Source organism: Paramormyrops kingsleyae, chromosome 7, assembly GCF_048594095.1.
Source record: "Paramormyrops kingsleyae isolate MSU_618 chromosome 7, PKINGS_0.4, whole genome shotgun sequence".
Classification (NCBI taxonomy): Eukaryota; Metazoa; Chordata; class Actinopteri; order Osteoglossiformes; family Mormyridae; genus Paramormyrops; species Paramormyrops kingsleyae.
In genome coordinates this window covers 17,895,503-17,915,163 of record NC_132803.1, presented here as the reverse complement: position 1 = coordinate 17,915,163, position 19,661 = coordinate 17,895,503, and the positions used below count along the sequence as shown (strand labels likewise).

The 19,661-nt window shown below is 46.2% G+C and overlaps 1 protein-coding gene across 5 annotated transcripts in view; it reads left to right on the top strand.

The window, feature by feature from the left end:
• Positions 1–19,368, top strand: part of LOC111849958 (LHFPL tetraspan subfamily member 2a protein) — a 49,997-nt gene extending 30,629 nt beyond the window's left edge. For 4 of the 5 annotated variants that reach the window (XM_023823315.2, XM_072714434.1, XM_023823314.2 and 1 more), the window contains 2 exons: positions 4,756–5,528; positions 15,445–19,368. In XM_023823315.2, coding sequence (XP_023679083.1) covers positions 5,117–5,528; positions 15,445–15,701 — 669 coding nt within the window. In that variant the 5' untranslated portion in view covers positions 4,756–5,116 and the 3' untranslated portion in view covers positions 15,702–19,368. The remainder of the gene's footprint in view (positions 1–4,755; positions 5,529–15,444) is intronic. The other variant, XR_011992380.1, reaches the window with a different exon arrangement.
• The last annotated feature ends 293 nt before the right edge of the window (positions 19,369–19,661 follow it).

Here is a 19,661-nt window from a genome sequence, read left to right as displayed (position 1 = left end):
TGACCTCATCTAGACGGGTTAACCTACGCCGCCAGGTCCCTGGCCTGGGTTATGGACACCGACGGCCAGCAGTGCACACACACTCCCAGGCTTCTTTCCTCCAGACTCAGTGTTTCCCCTACCATTATATTAGGGGGGCACCTATATTTATACCTGATATTTAGTTCAGTTGTTATATTGGCTGCTGTCATTAAAAGAGACACATGAACACCATGAATCCTGCAGGTGTCCATCACCCCCCCCCCCCCCCCCAAAGCTGTAAACGTAGGGGAAACACTTTAGTTTATGTTTTGGATTTTCATTATGGAAAGCAGGGTGGAAAAGAATGGGACCTTCTGACTTCATTCCCATTTGCAGCATTCCAGAACATTTACTTTGTGTGATCATTATAGCTTGTAATCATCTGCAAATAAATTATTGGTCATATGACAAGGATTTTTTTTCTAGTGTTTTTCTTATCTCTTACATACACCGAATTTCCACTTTGTAAGTATGAAAGGCAAAAGTGATGGTCTAAAAATTCTGATATTGACCACTTTTTAATGAGACTTAATGCATTTAAAATAGCATTAAATTAGTTGTCTGATTTCTCTTCCTTCTTACTTGGCCCTCTGATACTGCCTTCCAGTTCCTCCACACTGTTCCAATTTTATTCACGATCACCCAAAAATATGGCAGGTTTAAAGCAATGCATCATGTTTATTAACCCTGCAGTGTCTGACCAGTTTGTGGTTAAAACCTTAAACAAGAATGCCAACAGACGGACAAGCCCTGAACAACCAAGGCTTGGTTAAAGTTCACCTTTGTGATCCCTGTTTCAGTCATAACTTTACTGCGCACGTTTTGACAGAATTCCCTGACATGAGGCAGGCCAAATTGCCCCTATTCTGAAATATTTTCATTACTCAGGAGTAACAGGTACATGATACAGCTGCTCAGAAGCCACAATATTTTGGCAAGAAAGAAGTACTTGTCTTCAGGGACCTTTGTACCGCATAATGTTTTTTCCTCTAAGGGTACGGGCAATATTTCTGGTTCTTTGCTCTTCCCTTTGTACCGTTAAAGTGTAGCCAAACAATCCAGGCGCACACATGTGGTAAGGAAAGCTGCTCTCGTATTGACCTCCATTTCTCATGTGCAGTAGCTGTGGAGGTTCTAGCCCGTGGTCAGATGTGGTTCACACAGTGTTGAGTTTCTGTGCCGTGCAGCTGGTGAGAAAACAACACCGTCGTGTTTGCACAGGAAAGCCGAGCTCTGATCGCACCCTGCGAGGCGGGGAGAGGTGTAGTCTGCTGTTTACCCAGCCTGCCCGGTGCCAGAGCCCGCCCAGGACCTTTCTGCGGGGCAGGCGTGACTGGGTGCCAAGGCACTCACAGGCCAGTGTGGGCAGTGTTCTAAACGTGCCACCCGGTCTCACACTGGCAGCGCCCTTATCTCTGATGTGAGCAGTGTCATGTTCTGCACATGCTGGACCTGAGCTCACGTGCTGTTGTGAAGGAGTGGATGGAGGAGTATTGTGACGCAGATATGAACAGAACAAAGTTTATCTGGATTCATCTATAGCAGGAGTAGGCAAACCTATTCCTGCAGTGCCACCATCCAGCAGGTTTAACCTAGGTCCTAACCCTAACCCTAACCCTAACCCTATCCTACCTGATGAGTTACTATCTGCCTGAGGTCAGTTGGTTAATCAGAGACCAGCTAAGAGAGAGAAACTGCTGGATACTGACACTCTAGAGTCAGGGTTGCCTACCTTAGATCTACAGTGAGAAGATGAGGGTGAAGGAAAAAAAAAAACAATGTTCCAAAATAACACTTTTATTATAATATGTAAACATAATGGCATTAGCTGAAGAATGTTCTTCAGACAGACTCGCACACCGGCGCACGTTTTCCTGCTTGGCAATATTGTAAATCTGGTTCTGGGTAATCATATTAGTGCTTGCTCAAGTGAACAATATAACACTATACTGAATGTAGCAATCGGGTGGAGCCTTGGAAGACAGAGTTATGTGAGTTTTTGGCTTTGGTAGTTAATTTCCTCCCCTCATCATTTTAAAATTTATATTTGTTTGGCAGGTGCTTTTGTCCAAAGAAGTGTAATGCAGGTAATGCACAAAGCTTGCAGGTGTATTTTAGTACATAATGGGAGAGAATCACACACACGCACAAGCCGGCTGGCCTTCCTACAGTCCATTGCAATGCATTAGTGTGTAGCAATGCTCTGCTAGTGTTTTCCAGGCTTGGTTTGTCAAACCGAGAGGGCTGGCTGCTGCAGTGGAGTCTCCGCAATATTCTCCACAAATGTTTCCAAGATATGCGTGATAAACTGTGTCCTCCCATGAAGCCGACCTTACTCCAGATCCGTGGACAACCCAGATAAACACTTGGGAAACTTCTGGAATGTAACCTATGAGTATCTGAAGATAAGATTTCCTACCACACAAGGCACTGTGGCGATTATGAAGAAAGAATGCTTTTGTTTGTTTTAGAAACATTTTCCAAGGTAAGAGTATAATATCAGTGTCTCAAACGGTTGGTGTTTATCAAATGTATCTCCAGACCCACAACAGTGGGCTTAGACTTCCAACCCTCTGAGTCACTGCAGTATTTACTGTTCTTTTTATTGGGAAGAATCACCCGGAATCTGGAGGTGGGTTTGATCCGTTTTGATCCTTTTCTTACTGAGTAAGACGTACCTGCAAAGGTATGAGAGACTTCAAGAAATTTGTTGATGTTGTATAATAATCTTTTCCATTCTCAACTGAAGTAGTAGTCCAGTGTGGGTTAGAGCACAGATCAGTATGAGAAGAATTTAAGACATTGGTGTCCTATCCGGGCCATCCCCAGGCCTTTGATATTTCATTGGTGTCCTATCCGGGCCATCCCCAGGCCTTTGATATTTCATTGGTGTCCTATCCGGGCCATCCCCAGGCCTTTGATATTTCATTGGTGTCCTATCCGGGCCATCCCCAGGCCTTTGATATTTCATTGGTGTCCTATCCGGGCCATCCCCAGGCCTTTGATATTTCATTGGTGTCCTATCCGGGCCATCCCCAGGCCTTTGATATTTCATTGGTGTCCTATCCGGGCCATCCCCAGGCCTTTGATATTTCATTGGTGTCCTATCCGGGCCATCCCCAGGCCTTTGATATTTCATTGGTGTCCTATCTGGGGCGTCCCCAGGCCTTTGATATTTCATTGGTGTCCTATCCGGGCCATCCCCAGGCCTTTGATATTTCATTGGTGTCCTTTCCGGGGCCATTAATATTTTTCTTGTGACTTGTACTTCCTGGGATAAGTTCTATGGCTGCCAGTAAGCCTGTACTGCGTACCTGGTTATGGAATAAATTATCGATATTTCAGTGGTCCCTCATGTAGGGAAAAGGTCAATTTGAGAAATATGCTTCTTCCGTTTAGCAGCATTCATGATATATTGCATTAGTTTAGTCCGTAAAGTGAAATAAGTTAACTTTTGCCATCTTAGCTTATAATAATTTTAGTTGTAGTTGTTTTTGTTGTTGATTTGTTAGTAGTGGTGATATTTTTTAAGGTGGACAGTGTTACAATGTGCTATTCCATATAAAACACCCCACACCCCTTCATCACCCCTCACTGCATCTGACTACTCAGTTACCTGTGGTTTAGATACTTGATTCTTGTTATACAAAATAGGGCAGCATGTATGTGAAACAAAACATTGAGCGGATTGCTGGCTGACTGCACTTCAAAAGTAGCGATAAAGACATGCACTTCAAAGGCCAGGCATGACTGATTTTAACATGCAAGTCATCCTCTCAGGGCTGCTGTGCTGCCTGACACATACCAATCCAGGACTTCTGAGAACTTTGTCAGGAATATATATATATATATTTTTTTTAAGTCCATTTTCTAGGACAAATCTTACATTTTATCAACATGAGGAACACATTTGCGGAAATGTGTGGAAGCTCATAGTGATCAGCATTTAGCATGTCCCCTTTGTGTGTCTGTGTGTGAGACTTTATATTTTGTTTGCATATTGTATACTTTGTATACATCCCCACAATGTGAAAAACAAAGCGAATACAATTAAAATTAAATTAAATTGGCACTTAAAAATGCCAAAATGTTAGGTTTGAGTAAGGGTTAGGGTTTTCATAGTTAGGACCAGGATTATGCCCATAGAAATGAAAAGAGAGTGCCCTTAAAGTTAGAATAAGTTAGGAAGTTAGGGTTGTATTTGTCATTGTAAAATTATATATGCATTTCCCATATAAATTTTATACTGCACAGTTTGGGGAGAGATAGTATTCATTCATTTATGACAAGTAATAACTTCTAAACATAGTAAACAATGTCCTTTTGAACCCTGTTGTTCTTATGTGTGCGTTTCGTACTCAGTCAGAATGTCACGCTGGATGGCCTGAGGATTCACATCTCAGTGTTTATAATGAGAGGACAGTTTGTAAGTCGGGCCGGCTTCCTCGCATTATCAGAGCAGAATGGAATGAGCCCGGCATGAAATCCCGTCTGAAAAGTGCGCCGCACTGCGATTTCCGCAGCGCAAACAGTCAGTCCCAGCCTTGACTCCATTCTGATGACTTCCACAGGGGTGGTGGGTGTTCCCGGAGGCCGCGAGACAAACAGCGTGTCTGGGAGATGTGGGCGGCCACAGCGCTGTCCCTGTGGTTTAGTGGGCGGCGCTGCCTGGCCCTTTAAATGGCTCTGGCCTTCACGAAAACCGCTTTTGCTGTTTTCTTTCCTTTCTCCTAGGTGTCTCCCCAGAGTGATGTCACCGGGCAGGCCCTGAGGACACAGTAAGCAGTAAGATGTAGCACCGTGGCGAGGTGTCCAAAGCGAGAGGGATCGACACGCCGTGCCAGGAAGTCACTACGGAGGGGGAGCAGCCCAACAGCTAAGTCGTCGGCGGGAGATAAGATAAGCGGTTAATCATTCACCGAAAGCCCTGGGAAACTTTTGACGACGTTACACCTCAGAATGCTTTTCGCTGTACTGTGAGTTGCCCTTCTTCGCTCTTACGAGGGATTTAACATTCAGAGTGCCAAGGCGAGCATCTAAAAACCTGTGACCTCCTCGGACACGCAAGACAGGAACTCGGCCCACACCCGCCACCATGTGTCATGTGATCGTGACCTGCCGCTCCATGCTGTGGACTCTGCTGAGCATTGTGGTGGCCTTCGGAGAGCTCATAGCCTTCATGAGCACAGACTGGCTGGTGGGCTCCCCGCGGGTGCCTGAGGCCATGCTAGATTCACACGTCTCTCCTGAACCGTACCGTCCAACGTTGGGGATCTATGGGCGCTGCATCAAGGTGACCGGCTTCCGTCGGGACGTCCTGTGCGGGCCTTACGCCGTCCACTTCGGCGAGATCGCCAGCGGCTTCTGGCAGGCCACCTCCATCTTCCTGGCGGCCGGCATCTTGCTGCTGTGTGCCGTGGCCTTCATCTCCGTCTTCACCATGTGCTTCCAGAGCATCATGAAGAAGAGCATCTTCAACGTGTGCGGCCTCCTGCAGGGCATCGCCGGTGAGACTTCTGTCCACCCCCACACTCCCCCCTCCCCCACCCCCCACCCCCCACCCCTGCTGTCCTAGTTGTTTTCTTTTTTCGGGTCCTGATCTCAGTTGGGATACTTTGTAAAAATCCTGTTTTTGTTGTGCATTTCCTGTAGCACCTGCTTTGTGTTATGTTTTCAGTTCCTTTGTGTGACTCTTGTTTGCCTTGAACTCCCAGAGCATGAAAGAGAAACCTTGAGAGTCTCTTTTTTATCTTCTGTGTTCTCTGGACAGGCAGCATGAGCCCTTCTGTCATTTAAACATCGACCAACCCAATGAATCAACGTTGACCATTTCCCAAGTTTTCTCTATGATCTTTCTAATACTGCATCATTCTCGTAGACATGATGAGAATGGGATTAAGATGAATGCTGGGAGAAGGTTGGAAGGGGGTTGCTGTGGATTACTCTGTACAGATATTTATGGATACTTGTTCACTGGCATCATCTGGCGAGAGAATCACTGCGATTTGATCTGCGGGGGCAGCATTGTCTGGAGGGAGATCTATGGCTTGGAAAGTGTTGGGCTGCCAGCGCCACTTCCAGCTGCCAAGCGATTCCTCTGTGGATGACTCCCTCTCACCATTTCGGAGGGCGGGTGGGTCCCGTGTCACGCGTGGGGCAGCCAGCCAGCAGTGGTGATTGCAGGGGTCGGGCTGGGGACACGTCACTCAGGCGTGCGTTCGGAGCGGTCATGCAGGACCAGGTGTCAGGTTCCCATCATCCACCCATGTAGGCGTGGTGTAGTGCCATTATCTCCCATAATGCTGTGGAGTGACCTGTAGATGATAGTACCACAACTATGCACTGAGGCTGTTAGGAAAGGTACCTTCTAAGACTGCTTGTCCTAACACATCACTTAGTATCGCTTCCAGCACAATAACTTTGGGGGTTGTCACAATTGTTTTTGGTTTACTGTATCTAAGGTAACATCAGAGTATTATTCAATGGTTCCACATGATTGTCTTTGCTCTCAGCGTTTGGGCAATAATTGAATCCAATGTCTAGGTAATTTCCTGTTGAGTGAGGCAGATGTGGAGGCAGATTAGATGAGCCAGTCAGTTAATGTTATTAAAACGAGTTATTGAGAGCTGGCTGAGAATTTGACCTCTGACCCATGACTCCACTCAGTGCCATGGGAAGCATCGCAGTCACTCCGCTCACGTGCTCAAAGGATGGGTGATATTACTGAGCTCTGTATGAGTATGTGTGGGTTTCACGGTGAACCCAAAGCATCACAAAACCAAAAAGATGATCAATGAGAAGAGGACAAGGAAGATCATGTCAGTTAAACCATGAGTCAGTTAAAGGAGGTGAAGTCTCCATTTTACACAGTTGAGATTATGTCCATAAAATACACACAGGGTCCTTGAATTTTATCCAGCCATCCATCTGTTTTCTGTGCCCTGTTGTCCTATTGCCTGGAGACTCTATCCCAGAAGTGCAAGGCGGGCAATAACCCAGGATGGGGCAATAACCCAGGATGGGGCACCTACTCATCCCAGTCTTTTGCCTTTGTTTTTCAGATTTATTTTCTGTCTCTCCTAAGAAACTTTTAATGGCTAGTGGAGTTGAAAGGAGTGTCCATTCGTAAAAAGACCATTTGAAAAAGGTTTATCACTGTGTAAAGACAAAAGTGTGGGAAATATGCATCCATGGATTCCTGTAAGGAGCCTTTATCCTCTGCAAGTTCTTTCGGCACATCGATGCAGAAAGTGCTTATAATAAGAGGTGTTGTAGCCGCAAAGAGAACCAGCAGGCACAGCAAATGCCACATAATGTTACGAAAGTATTCCAAGGATGTTCTGTGGTGCGTAATCTGTCCTAAATGTAGACCCTCCCCAGTATGGCACACTAAAAATTTCAGGTCCACTTTATGCCTTCACATAAATAGCATACAGTTGTGGAGATCTCTACCCGTAATAGCTCATAATCCCAAAATACATTCAAGTGAAAGTAGGTACCTGCACTGGTGTGACTGAAAGAAGTGACTTTTCAGAGAAATTGACTTCACTTTGAACAATAGTAGCTTCATCTTATTTTCACCCAAGCTGTGTTTTTTCTTATGTCTTTTTTTGTGGGGGACTGCATGGTGTTTGTCCCATGACTAAATGTTGTCATTGTCTAGGCCAGTAATTTCACACACAACCAAAGGGCCACTTTCTCATTCCACCGCTTTTTTTTTTCTTTTGAACTCCTCATTTTGGTGTTTTCTGCAAAGTATGCTGACCCAGAGTAAAAGGGAAATGGAACTCTGCGTGTTTGGATGTAACCTAACACTCGACTGGGAGATAGATTTTCCAAATGGCCATACAGGTTTATTACACAATTGGGTTCAGGCTGATTTGTGTGCTAACGTTTATTTTCTTACCATTGTTTGTTAATTTCGGTGAATTTGAAAAGATATTCGCCAATGTCTGCTTATTGGGTTAGTGAATTTATATTCAGGAGTGTGTTTATTTTACTTACTTTTGTACATTATGCAATATTTTCTTCCATAACTTCTTCTGTGACCTGAGAAGATGTCTATTCAGACCTGGGAATTTTCTCTCAGCTATGGTGCGAAGTATCTATAAATGCACCACATGGCTCACATTGTGTCACTTGCTTGGTTGTTGCCCACGTTATTCCTGCAAGGGGTAAGAGCAGTGAGCCATATAGGGCTTGAGATGCTTCAGAGTCCCTAAAATGCACGGCCGTCGTCACTCGCATGCTGGTGATCTCAGCTGCCCTGGGCATTTCTGTTTGACACTCTTTCTAATAAGAGTGATTCAATATGCCCAGTGTTAGTCTTAGCTGCATGGCTGAAACCCTGGTAAACAATCTGGTGCTGCAGTTGTCCAAAGGCTCAGCCTGCCAGGATCACCCATCACTGGGCATCAGATCGGGAGGTGGGTGCTTTCCAAGCAAGGGTTATGTTTGGTCATCAGAGCATGTAAAGCCCCAGAGACGTGCTTATGTACCTGGGCCTCGTGGAGGAAGCAGAGTGGACAGGAAGTGAGCTGAGCCAGGCCGAACGTTCATTATTACACCATGAACTGGGGTTTTCAGTTGGCCGTCTAGTGATGCTCCGATGTATAATAAACCATGTTTTCCTGCTAACGAAAGGAGCTTCTTCCCCTCTTAGACCCTCAAAACAGTTTAGTCAAGCAAAAACATATAGGATAAAAAAAAAAAACTAAGATGCTATAACAGAAATTTCTCAACGCCTCTTTACCTCATCTTGATACCTTGTTATATATGGCTAGTTTCGATTCGAACCAATACTTTGAGTGCTTCTCTTTTCACCACTTGCAATTTTTCTTGTTCCCTTTTTTTAGCTAGCCCCCTCTTCAAAAAAAAATGGTGACGTTTAAAGCCACAAGCACACGTGGCTTTTATAGGTGCACTTGGGGTTTAACACATCAGTATAGATTTTTGACAACCACACCGAGCGATAGGATTGTGAGAGGAAAGAACACGTGCAACAATGCAGCTGAACCCCCAGTAAAATAGAGCCTGACGACATGGTAGGAGCTAGCTGGAGACTAGTCCTTTGTGTAAGGGTGGGGGAGGGCTTTGTTTTTAAGATGCAGGTGTCATGCAGATGCAACTTATGTTGAAAAAAGACTTTGTAGCACATTTCAGCATCTAACACTGGAAGAAAAACAGCGACATATTTCATGAAGACTAGAGGTTGGAAAGTAGCTCACCTCAGAAATCTGTGTCATTTGCACAAAAGATATTACAGGAAACCTGGAAGCGTAATCGAGAAACTTACCATAAAATCTCTTCCCACGACTTCTGCATTCATTTTTTATGAATGTTCACGCCTGTCTGTTGTCTGACAAGCAAACGACATGGCAAGCAGCTAAGCCACTTGTCTTAATATTTACGTTATATTTCATACCATGTAGTTAACCCTGAAGTGGTTTTTGTGTGCTACACACAAAACACTTACTTCTAAGGGCGATCGTTCCTTGCTTGACAAAGGCAGGTGTTTGGCCAGACTCTAGGATTCTTAAAGGGGCTCATCCATCGGCTTTTCGCTGATAATGTTTGCAATTGGACTGTGCCTCGCTTTGTTTATATGCCCGTTTTCGCCGATAATGGTTGCAGTTGGACTGTGCCCCGCTTCGTTTATATGCCCGTTTTCGCTGATAATGGTTGCAGTTGGACTGTGCCCCGCTTCGTTTATATGCCCGTTTTCGCCGATAATGGTTGCAGTTGGACTGTGCCCCGCTTTGTTTATATGCCCGTTTTCGCCGATAATGGTTGCAGTTGGACTGTGCCCCGCTTCGTTTATATGCCCGTTTTCGCCGATAATGGTTGCAGTTGGACTGTGCCCCGCTTCGTTTATATGCCCGTTTTCGCCGATAATGGTTGCAGTTGGACTGTGCCCCGCTTTGTTTATATGCCCGTTTTCGCCGATAATGGTTGCAGTTGGACTGTGCCCCGCTTTGTTTATATGCCCGTTCAGCCCCACCCTGTAGACAATTCTGCTACAGGTAAGAACTGGCTTAGCAACATGTTGTATGTAATGCAGTGCCAAGCCCCCATCTGTTTCATTGTGCCTTTTTGTGTTATAGGAGACTTGAAAAAACAAATACGCTAAATGCTTAGCATCCTTAGACCTGGATATTGCTTATCTCTAAGCACTTTTTTGGATGGTTATTTGTGTAATATTGTATAGTATCTGTTGTATGCAGTATACTGTTTATTTTTCTAGTTTTCCACCACAGCTTCTTCAGGGCTACATAGACAGACTTTCTGGAGATGCAGGACTGTAGGTTAGTTTTCTCCAAGTTTTCAGCCATCAACACTGGGCGCCAGCATCAGTGGACAGTTTGGCTGCTAATCCAAGGTTCTTCTTGTACAGATTTTATATTGGGTTGATCTGACCACAGTCAAAAGTTTGGACACACGAAGACACCTACAAAAGAGAGTGATAGTGTCACATTGCATGACCAGGCCACCTGACCTAAACACACTAGAATTGGTTTTATAGTAGAGTTTGACCAGAGAGTAAAGGAAAAGCAGCCAATGAGTGCTCAGCATATATGTGGACCTCCTTCAGGACAGCTGGAAAAGCATCCCAGGAGGCCACCTCATGGAACTGGTGTAGAGGAGACAGTGGGGTCACCCAGTCCCTGGAGCAGTTGGAGTTAAGGGCCTTGCTCAAGGGCCTAATGGTTGTATCACTCTGGATTTGAACCAGCAACCTTCTGAGTCCCAACCCACAGAGCTGCCACACCCCAAACATTTTTTTTGTTTAATACAATTTATTTTATTTTTTTGGTCAGTCCGTTGTTCTATATGTTATTTTATAGTTTTGATGTCTTTATAAAAATTCTAAAACATATAGAGAAGTACAAATAAACCTTTGTCAGTAGGTGTGTCCAAACTGTATGACTGGTACTGTATGTTACAATAATAGAGCTTTTAGATAAAACTGTAGCACCGAAATAGTCACATGCTATTTGCTATTGGTGAGAGCAGTAAAAGGCTTTCCTTGCCTGATTTGCCATAGGACCAAAGGCTGATCGAAACCCAAGACCACATGTCAGCATCATTGTTGCACTGGGAAGAGGGTAAAATTCATTGACAGCTTATGAATGACCTGTAGGTGGTTGTGGTGGTTAAGCATTTTCGGCATGTCTGTTGTGCCTTATATTTATGCCCCAGGCCTAAACCTTTCCTCCTTTGGTACCACTGGCAGCCATTTATTGACCCATGTGGCCACAGAATGAAGGCTGTTCATGGTGACCCAATGGGTGTGGTTAAGGTACGCTTGGGACAAACAAGGACATTCGGTTTTTCCGTCAAGGAAACGGGGACCTCGCCTGGCGAATTCCATCCATGGGGCTTGTTCTCTCGTACATTTTGCTTCCCTCCTGTTTGCAAGATTTACCGACAGGGCCTTTCACAAACAAGCGGCTGCTGACAGCGGCGTGCAGCGAACCTCCAGCAGATCGTCAAGATAATGAGCGGATAATAATGTCGCTGGCGAGGACGAGAAGTGAGGCAGACAGGTGTTCTGGGTGTAACTAGTGCGATTCAGAAGGCCCAGGCACACTTTGGGACATCTCTGTCCCAGTCAAGCTTTGGCTTTGCATTGAGTATGACACAAACCTTCTGTTACCCCATGCTGAAACCCCCCCACATCAGGATACTGGCCCGAGACTGAGGTCATCGGAATTACAAGAGTATTACGTGCTGAGGGCTGCAGAAAAGCAGCCCTGTTGAAATCGTGCTGGGCCGGGGGGGCAATTATAAAATCACTCTTGGCCAGGGAGGCCTCCCCGTCACGAAGCAGCCCTGGGCTCGTAAAGAGGCACGCAAGAGCGAGCTCCCCCCCCCCCGGGAGAGGCCATCCGGGGCTGAGAGTGCACCCGCTTTGGGTCAAGCGGTTCCGAAATCCCAGCCCAGGGTCCCTCTCCAAGGAGAGGAAGGCAGGGAATTAAAACCACACCGTCTCCCATAAGTTACCAGAAACTGTCTGGCTGTCAGGCCAGCTAACATGGGGAAAGAGTTTATGACCTAGTTTTTATTTCCGCACTGGAGGAGACGCACGCGCGGCAGGGCAGGAGCGGCTAGTGTCCGTAAGCTCCTCCTCCCCGAGGCCTGCTTTGAAGGCCGGCCGGCCTGACAGGCATGCAGAACAGTGCTGCACACGAGGCCTCTGCATTCGCCATCTTCCCGGCGTATCAGCTGCCCAGCTTGCTTGTCAGATTTGCATTAGACTGACAGAATGATTCATCTCGTGAAAGGAAGTGGTAGAGTCACAGGAGTGGAAGCAGTTGATCATTATGGACATTCCAAGTTTACACCCTAACGCTCACTCCCCCCCCCCAGCCCCCCAGAATTGCAGGGGTGTTCAGAAGGCCGAAAACTGCAGAAGGATGAAGAGAGAACTGACCTATAGACAGCCTGAGGATCCACAGACAGCCTGACACATCCACAGATGCAGCCACTCGCACGCACACACACAGCTTTCTGACCCTCATACTGTTACCTTGCCAGGGGGGAGTTGGATAGCTAGTTAACCCCCAGAGTTCACAGATATAGTCCTTAACCCTTCACAACTGAAGCTGGGGGGACAAAACAGGGTTAGGAAGGTCCTTTGGGACAGAAACCTACGCACAGTCCTGTCCGGAAATATTAAGTATCTGACTGGTGCTTTGGGACAGCTATGCTGGGAGGGGCTGCATATCAAAATGAATCTAAGTGAACTGAGTGGACAATGTAGGCGGGGTGTTGCATGCGCTGGGGGGCCGAGGAGCACAGGGCCTTGGGATTATGGTGTCTGCCCCCTGCTTACGGCGGCGGCGGCAGCCTTGTGTGTCTGGGTGCCCAGCTGGGCCGTGTGGGGGGGCTGGGGCAGCGCGGAGGGGGGAGTCGCATTACCCCCCACCAGGCGGCCAGCTGCCATGTGACGCCTCACGCCGATTCCCAGCTGGCTCCTGGATTCCCCCGCTCGCACATCTTTAGCGCCCTCAGCTGGTGGGGCATGAGACGCGGTTTCATATCCCTGTTGGAAAAACCTACAGCTGCGTCTGACTGAGTCGCTTGCGAATCTGCCGTTCCTGGTCTGTAGGTCTGGCTGCGACCGTGCGCCAGAGCGCCACGCAGCACAGCAGAGTCCGGAGCTTTCCAGGACCCTGATTAAAATCTCCTCTCTGGAGGACTCCATCTGTCAGTGAACACTGTCAGTAGATCTCTCCCAGCCACAGGGCAGCAATCGCTGAAGACACACCCCCCACGCGGATGCAGGAAAATGCATCTCTGTCTTCCAAACCATCTATTAGCATCATTCGATGCGCTACGATAAAAGGAATAAACATCCGTATTCATAGAATGCTGGCACTACCTTCTCTTTGTCTCAGTTTTAATTGCTGCATTTGCACAGTTATTAAGCTACATTGACTCGGGTAATCGTGTCGTCATGCACTCTGGCACGTTGCTCTGTCCAAAAGCGTAATACTGAGAATAGTCAGAAGATGGGGATTCCCCAGAGCAAAGCCGCCCTCCACTGCATCTAAAACAGAAATAAGTAATATGATAAGAGCTTAAACCGGCCAGGCACTAAGTCTGCATATTGGTTTCTGTCTGGAAATGACCATTCCCCGTTGTCTTTCCAGCTTGGGTTCTGAAGGGTTAACCAGTGAGTATGTGTGAATGCGGGTCGGCGGACTGTGAAGTTGCCTGACCTGGTAACGGACACAGGAAACCGGCAGCAGCCAACGGCAGGGGGAAAACCTAGCCACTGCTTCCGGTTGTTTTTCAAGTAGTGCCTTTTGAGAGATGTGGAAAAACACCCCCCCACACACACACGAGACCCACGGAACCCGGCTCAGCTGACTGCGAGGGACGGTCCATCATCCACATTCTCTGTGTCTTTTGCTGAAAAACACTGGGCGGAAAATCCCGATGCGATCCTTGGGCTCAGATGGTGATGGTGAGGTTCTCTGAAGAAATTAATCAAACCCCAGAATCTCATCCTGTTGTTGGAGTCTATGTCAGGGTTCCCCACATCCGGTCCTGGAGGGACAGTCCGCAACACAGTTTGCAGATTTCCCTGCTCAAACATATCTTAGATCACCAGCTAATTGCCAGGTTTAGTAGGTGTGTTTGAGCAGACTGGCCCTCCAGAACCGGAACTGAAGAATCCTGGTCAATGGTCAAAGAAATTTGACCAACAAAAAGGAAGTAAGAATACATATAAACACTGTAATTTCTCTCAGATCTTATTTCCAGTCTTATTTAGCTTTGGATGCAAGCACAAGTGGCTGATTAACTTTAGGGATAATGTTGATCTAAATACTAATAACCATTGAGGGTTGACTGTACTATACCCAGACAGATGAATCACTTCCTTTTCAAGGTGTGGGCATTCAAGTCATGGATGATCCTGTTAAGTTCTTGATGCCTGTTTTTCAGTTGCAGCAATATACCCAAGTGTTACCTGTTAAAATGGATAATATGACTGTTACAGCTTGACTTTGGTGAAAATTACTGCCGCCCTTACAGAACAGCAGAACTGGTGTCTGGCTTAACCTTACAGGAACCTCCATCTCTATCCCATTTTGTACAGCCCCCACCCGTTAGAAAGGTCTGCTTGACCTGTCACCCATACTGCTGATTTTTGTCGGGTCTCATGGAAAACGGAAAGATCTGAAAGCCTCTGAAGATCCCTTCATGACCCAAAGTGACAGGAAATCTGAACAGCCTTCAATGGAATAGGAAATATTTTGATTTAAGGAAACTGTTGATGTTGGCACAGTGAAAGACGGTGTCATTTTTCACCCTCTTCTCTCCGACAGTTATTTGTCAGTGGCTCACCTTGATGGATCTTCATGCGCGTCCGGGCGGCCTTGTCGTCGTGAGCTGAGTGGGGTGGGGGGCTCATCCATTAAGCAATCTACAGGCATAGGCAGTGAAAACCCCAAGTGGATATTTCACACACTCAGGTTCTCACAGTTTGTGCAGAATTCCACTGGCGTTTGTTGTTATAGGACATTTTCCTGCCTTTTTTGATTCTTATTATGATACAAAGTCAACAATGGGAGCTGGCAGCAGCGCCCCGATGTCCCGAGCGGTTCCCCGCCCTCTGTAACTCGTTTGCTATACGAAAGATTCCTGGAATCTAAACTCCTAAGTAATTACATTATTGCAACCAAAACTGACAAATTACAATGATGTTGGCTTTCTCTAAATGACCTTGACAAGCTGGAGTGTAAGGCACAGTCTGGCGTGATGTAAAGCAGCTTTGGCCTTTGGCTGCTTGTTTACATTCTCAGAAGAGCTGATGTCTGATCCGGGTCGATCATCATACTGTGTCCGTGGCTGTTGTGAGTCACGGCCGCCGTAATGACAGGCCTGTTTCTCTCTCTCCCTCCCCCTCCCCAGGACTCTTCCTAATCCTGGGCCTAATGCTGTATCCCGCTGGCTGGGGTTCAGATAAGGTCGTGACCTACTGTGGAGCAGAGGCGTCGCCGTACAAGCCGGGCATGTGCTCACTGGGCTGGGCCTTCTACACGGCCATCGGCGGCACCGCGCTCACCTTCATCTGCGCAGTCTTCTCCGCACAGGCTGAGATCGCCACCTCCAGTGACAAGGTGCAAGAGGAGATCGAGGAAGGCAAGAGTCTCATCTGCCTACTGTGAAGCTCTGCCCCCCCCCCCCCCCACCCCACCCACCCACACACAAACACCTATGATGGCCACCGGTCAGCGGGCCCCTTCATCGCTCACGAAAGGGATCAAGACTTTGTTTACCACTAAGACTAATGCCCCTAAGCGGTCTGTCTCTGTGTTCACTCAAACTAAACCCCATATGTCTGCATGTTTCCCCCTGGTGCCAGTAGGGGGCGCCTGGTGTCCCTCTGCCCAGCGTTGGCTGTAAGCTTGTAAATACTTGTACAGAATGATCAGCCAGACAGCGTGGGAATTCGATCTCAAGTTTTCCTTAATCGCCAACTTTGAAAACCAGCAGACTTCTCAGTAATTGGTTACCAGTGTTGACCTGGCATGCGCTGGGTTGTTCAAGAAAACCACTACTTGCTGAACTTCAGCTGTATTAGAAAACTGTCTCGAATGGCAATATTTTAGCCTTGATTTCTAATTCTACCGAATGTAAGACCCTTCAATTGTATTTAAAAATATACCTGTACTCGTTTATAGGTCACTATAAAAACTCCACCCAGGGCTGTGGAATTAACTGAACCTTGCCCGAAGCCATGATACAGGAAGAGGCCCACCTCTTCTCCCTGCGTGCTCCCCTGTTCGCCTGGGGGTGACACGCTTCTAACATGCAGGCAAAAAATGCAAGCTTAGTGCCGCGCTAAGCTGCCAGAAAACGTTGTCCTCCTGCTCTACCCCCTGCATGATGTCATGCAATGCTGCATCTCCATGAGCCCGCTGCAGAAAGGAGCGAGTGGAAAGCGGGGGCCGGACGGACTGTACTGCTGGGCCTCCTCAGAGGAAGGGAGGGCCTCCCTGTTGTTTTTCTCGCTAATGGCGGGGGCCTGTCGGCTGAAGAAGGCCGATGGCGGCGAGCGAGCTTCTGGCATCTTCTACAGGAGGATCCCTTATGACATCTCTGCTGCTTTCCCTCCGGTCCATTGGACATCTTAACGTATGAGAATGTATGAAGTGCCAAACGTTTGCAAAAGGAGACACTGCTTTGTTGCGTATCGCATTCTTTATGACTCACCTGGTAATAGTGATCTGAAGCTGTCTGCCAGGTTGAAGCTGTCTGCCAGGTTGAAGCTGTCTGCCAGTGCTGGTGAGACAGGTAGTTTGTGTGTGTGCATGTCTGTGTGCTGGGGGGCTTCATTCTGTAGCTGGTTATCAGTAGAAACTTTCCATGCTGGTTTTCCCCTGTTTCAGGCCCATTGCAGCGTTAGTCTGGTTTAATGCGGTGCTGGTTCTGCACACTGGACTGCTCTATTCAGCGCCTGGCCTATATTCTGCTCTGTGTTGGGGGCCAGGCAGTGACTCACTGCTCCTGTCACATGCTGCACAGCATTTAAAAAAATAGAATGAACATCTGGCTTCTTCCACTGCTGCAGAGTCCAGAAAAACCGCACAATTACTTCCAGATATGACAGAACGCTGTGCCTTCGACAGGCGACTTCTTCATTCAAAAGGTGACGCAGTATATTAGGGCTTTGGGATTAATTACTGTTTTCATTAATAATTAAAAGCTGTCACTTTTAGACAATTAACCCTTTTTTTTACGAAAGCCAATCAGATATCTTTCTGGGGAAGTAATCAAGAAATGGACACATTTGGTGTATCAATGGCCCCGCCTACCTTGACTGCAAACAGTCTTGAGCGTTGCTGGTGCTACGTAGCTGAATTTAGATGATGTTTAAACCATTTAGAGAAGCAGCAGAGCAACAAAGTGCCTCAAAACCTCAAGCACCTCCGCAGAGTGTTTGGTTCTGGGGTCTGCACAAGTGTGCAAGCAGAGTCCTCAAGTTCTGTCATGGACAGATGGCTTTACAGCAACTTGGTTGTGAGAGAGGAATAACTTTTGATATCCACAAGCTAATAGTCTGTGGCAACCACCGATTGCCAGCTTGCTGTCCATTCTGACATGAAAATGAGCTTCTGAGTATCTGCGGCCTGATCCCAGTGCTGGCACCGAACAATGTGTTTGTCCTTATGATCTGGTAAAAATTATTGTTTTCTATTAACCTGTCCTGCAGAACTGTCAGCCAATTAGTCTGGAAAGAAGATACAGCACCAAATGAATGTGGTGAAGACCCAAACCAATAGCAGATGTCTAACGATGTTTATAGGATGTGGTTAGGGTCATTGAGGACATACGCGATTCTTTAGTTAGTAGTATTTAAACTGACAATAAATGTAATCACAGGTCACAACCATATGTCAGAGAGTCTTGATGACTTACAGAGGTCTTGGGAATAACCATCCTATTAGACTAAACAAATTTACAGAGTGCATTTAGTAAATCAGTGCAACAGAGCACACAATACAGTGAACATTTTTGCCATTACACCAAACCTATGAAATGATTAATGTGTTTCTGGACTTTGGCAGTCTGCCCACGTGTTTGACATCGATCCAGGGTTACTTCTGTTCTGTTGATGCATTAGCATTCATTACTATGGATGTTTGTACGCTTCGTTAGGTGCCCTAATCACCATTGTGGCCCTGTTACATACATGATTCACTGTGAGAGACGTGCAATATATACCGTAATAGTTCTCTGTCAGAGGAATAGAAGAAGGTGTGTAAATGGAAACTTGGCAGTTATGGAAGTGGGAGATCCCTTTCTTAAGCTGCAGTGGATCATAACTGCTCCAGGCCGGACTGAGTTTTAGGCTGAAACCACATTGGCTTTGCCACAGGAAATTGCATCATATCCGTGCATATGTTTTTTTGGGGGGGGGCCTCTTAACTTATGTAATACAGTACAAGATTTTTTTTCTTCAACCCACTATTACCGAATATATTCATTCCTACTTGTTGCCTTGCTATACTTTAATACATAATGTCCTCTTTAGTGAACATTTTTGTTATATTAACAAAATTATAGTATTACATTTGAGTGGTGAAAGATTTGATGGAAACTATTGATGTCCACTAAGCAAACAAAATCCTGTGGCTTTCCTGACTGAAAGGAACCTGGTGCTGACCTTGGCAATGCACGCAGTATTGTCTACAGAGGGCAAAACAATGGCTCAACTGCGTGCTGCTAAAAATGGGTTAAAAAAAACAGGAACAAACATGTTTGATAGACATGAATATAGACGGCTGATAACTTCCCACAATGCCCTTTGGCCAAAGACTGAAGAGTCCTCTTTTTCTTCCCAGCTGGGAATGCTACCTGTTATGTATTCCCACTGCAAAAGCAGAATGCATGTTCCAGTCATTGTACACAAGGTGAATGCCCATGGACTGAACTGTAGGCATAGCAACGCTATGGCATCTTTGTGTCACTGGTTGACTGCATTTCAGGTGCAGCTACTTCAGTATACAGCACTGTCCTATTCTTCCTGTCCACAAGCATATCTGTCTCAAATTACACCTTACCTGTTTTTTTTCTGTTGTGTAATTCCTATTTACACACATGATTATGTGCCATCAGAAAATGTTTATAAGGTTCATCCTGTTACTGTCCATGCAGGACAGCCATATTAGTCACAGTCCTTTGTGGGCCTCAGATTTGCCATTTGTATTGTCTATTGTTCTCAACCGAAGGAATTACATTTTTTCAGTAGTGTGCAGAATGCATGCAACATTTCCATGATGCCAAAAATCAATTATTGCTCCTTTCAAAATAAATTCTGTTGTTTAAGCATGTTGAGTCGGGTGTCCTGCTTCATATAGAAGTCCCCTGTTTTAAAGAAACACAAAGAATTGATGGGTAAACAATGTAGTGTGGTTTAACAAGAGGAGGTCCCTTCAAATGGTCGCCTGATTGTGCTTCCAGTATGTTCTTATATGTTATATCCATGAAAGAGCAACCTTTAATTATCAGATCATTTCCGTCACATCAAAAATGTTTCTGTCAATGATGTTTGTCTACTATTATGTCAATTTTACAGTGGGGCCTTAAAAATACATAAAGTTTAACAAGCACAGCATTGTGCA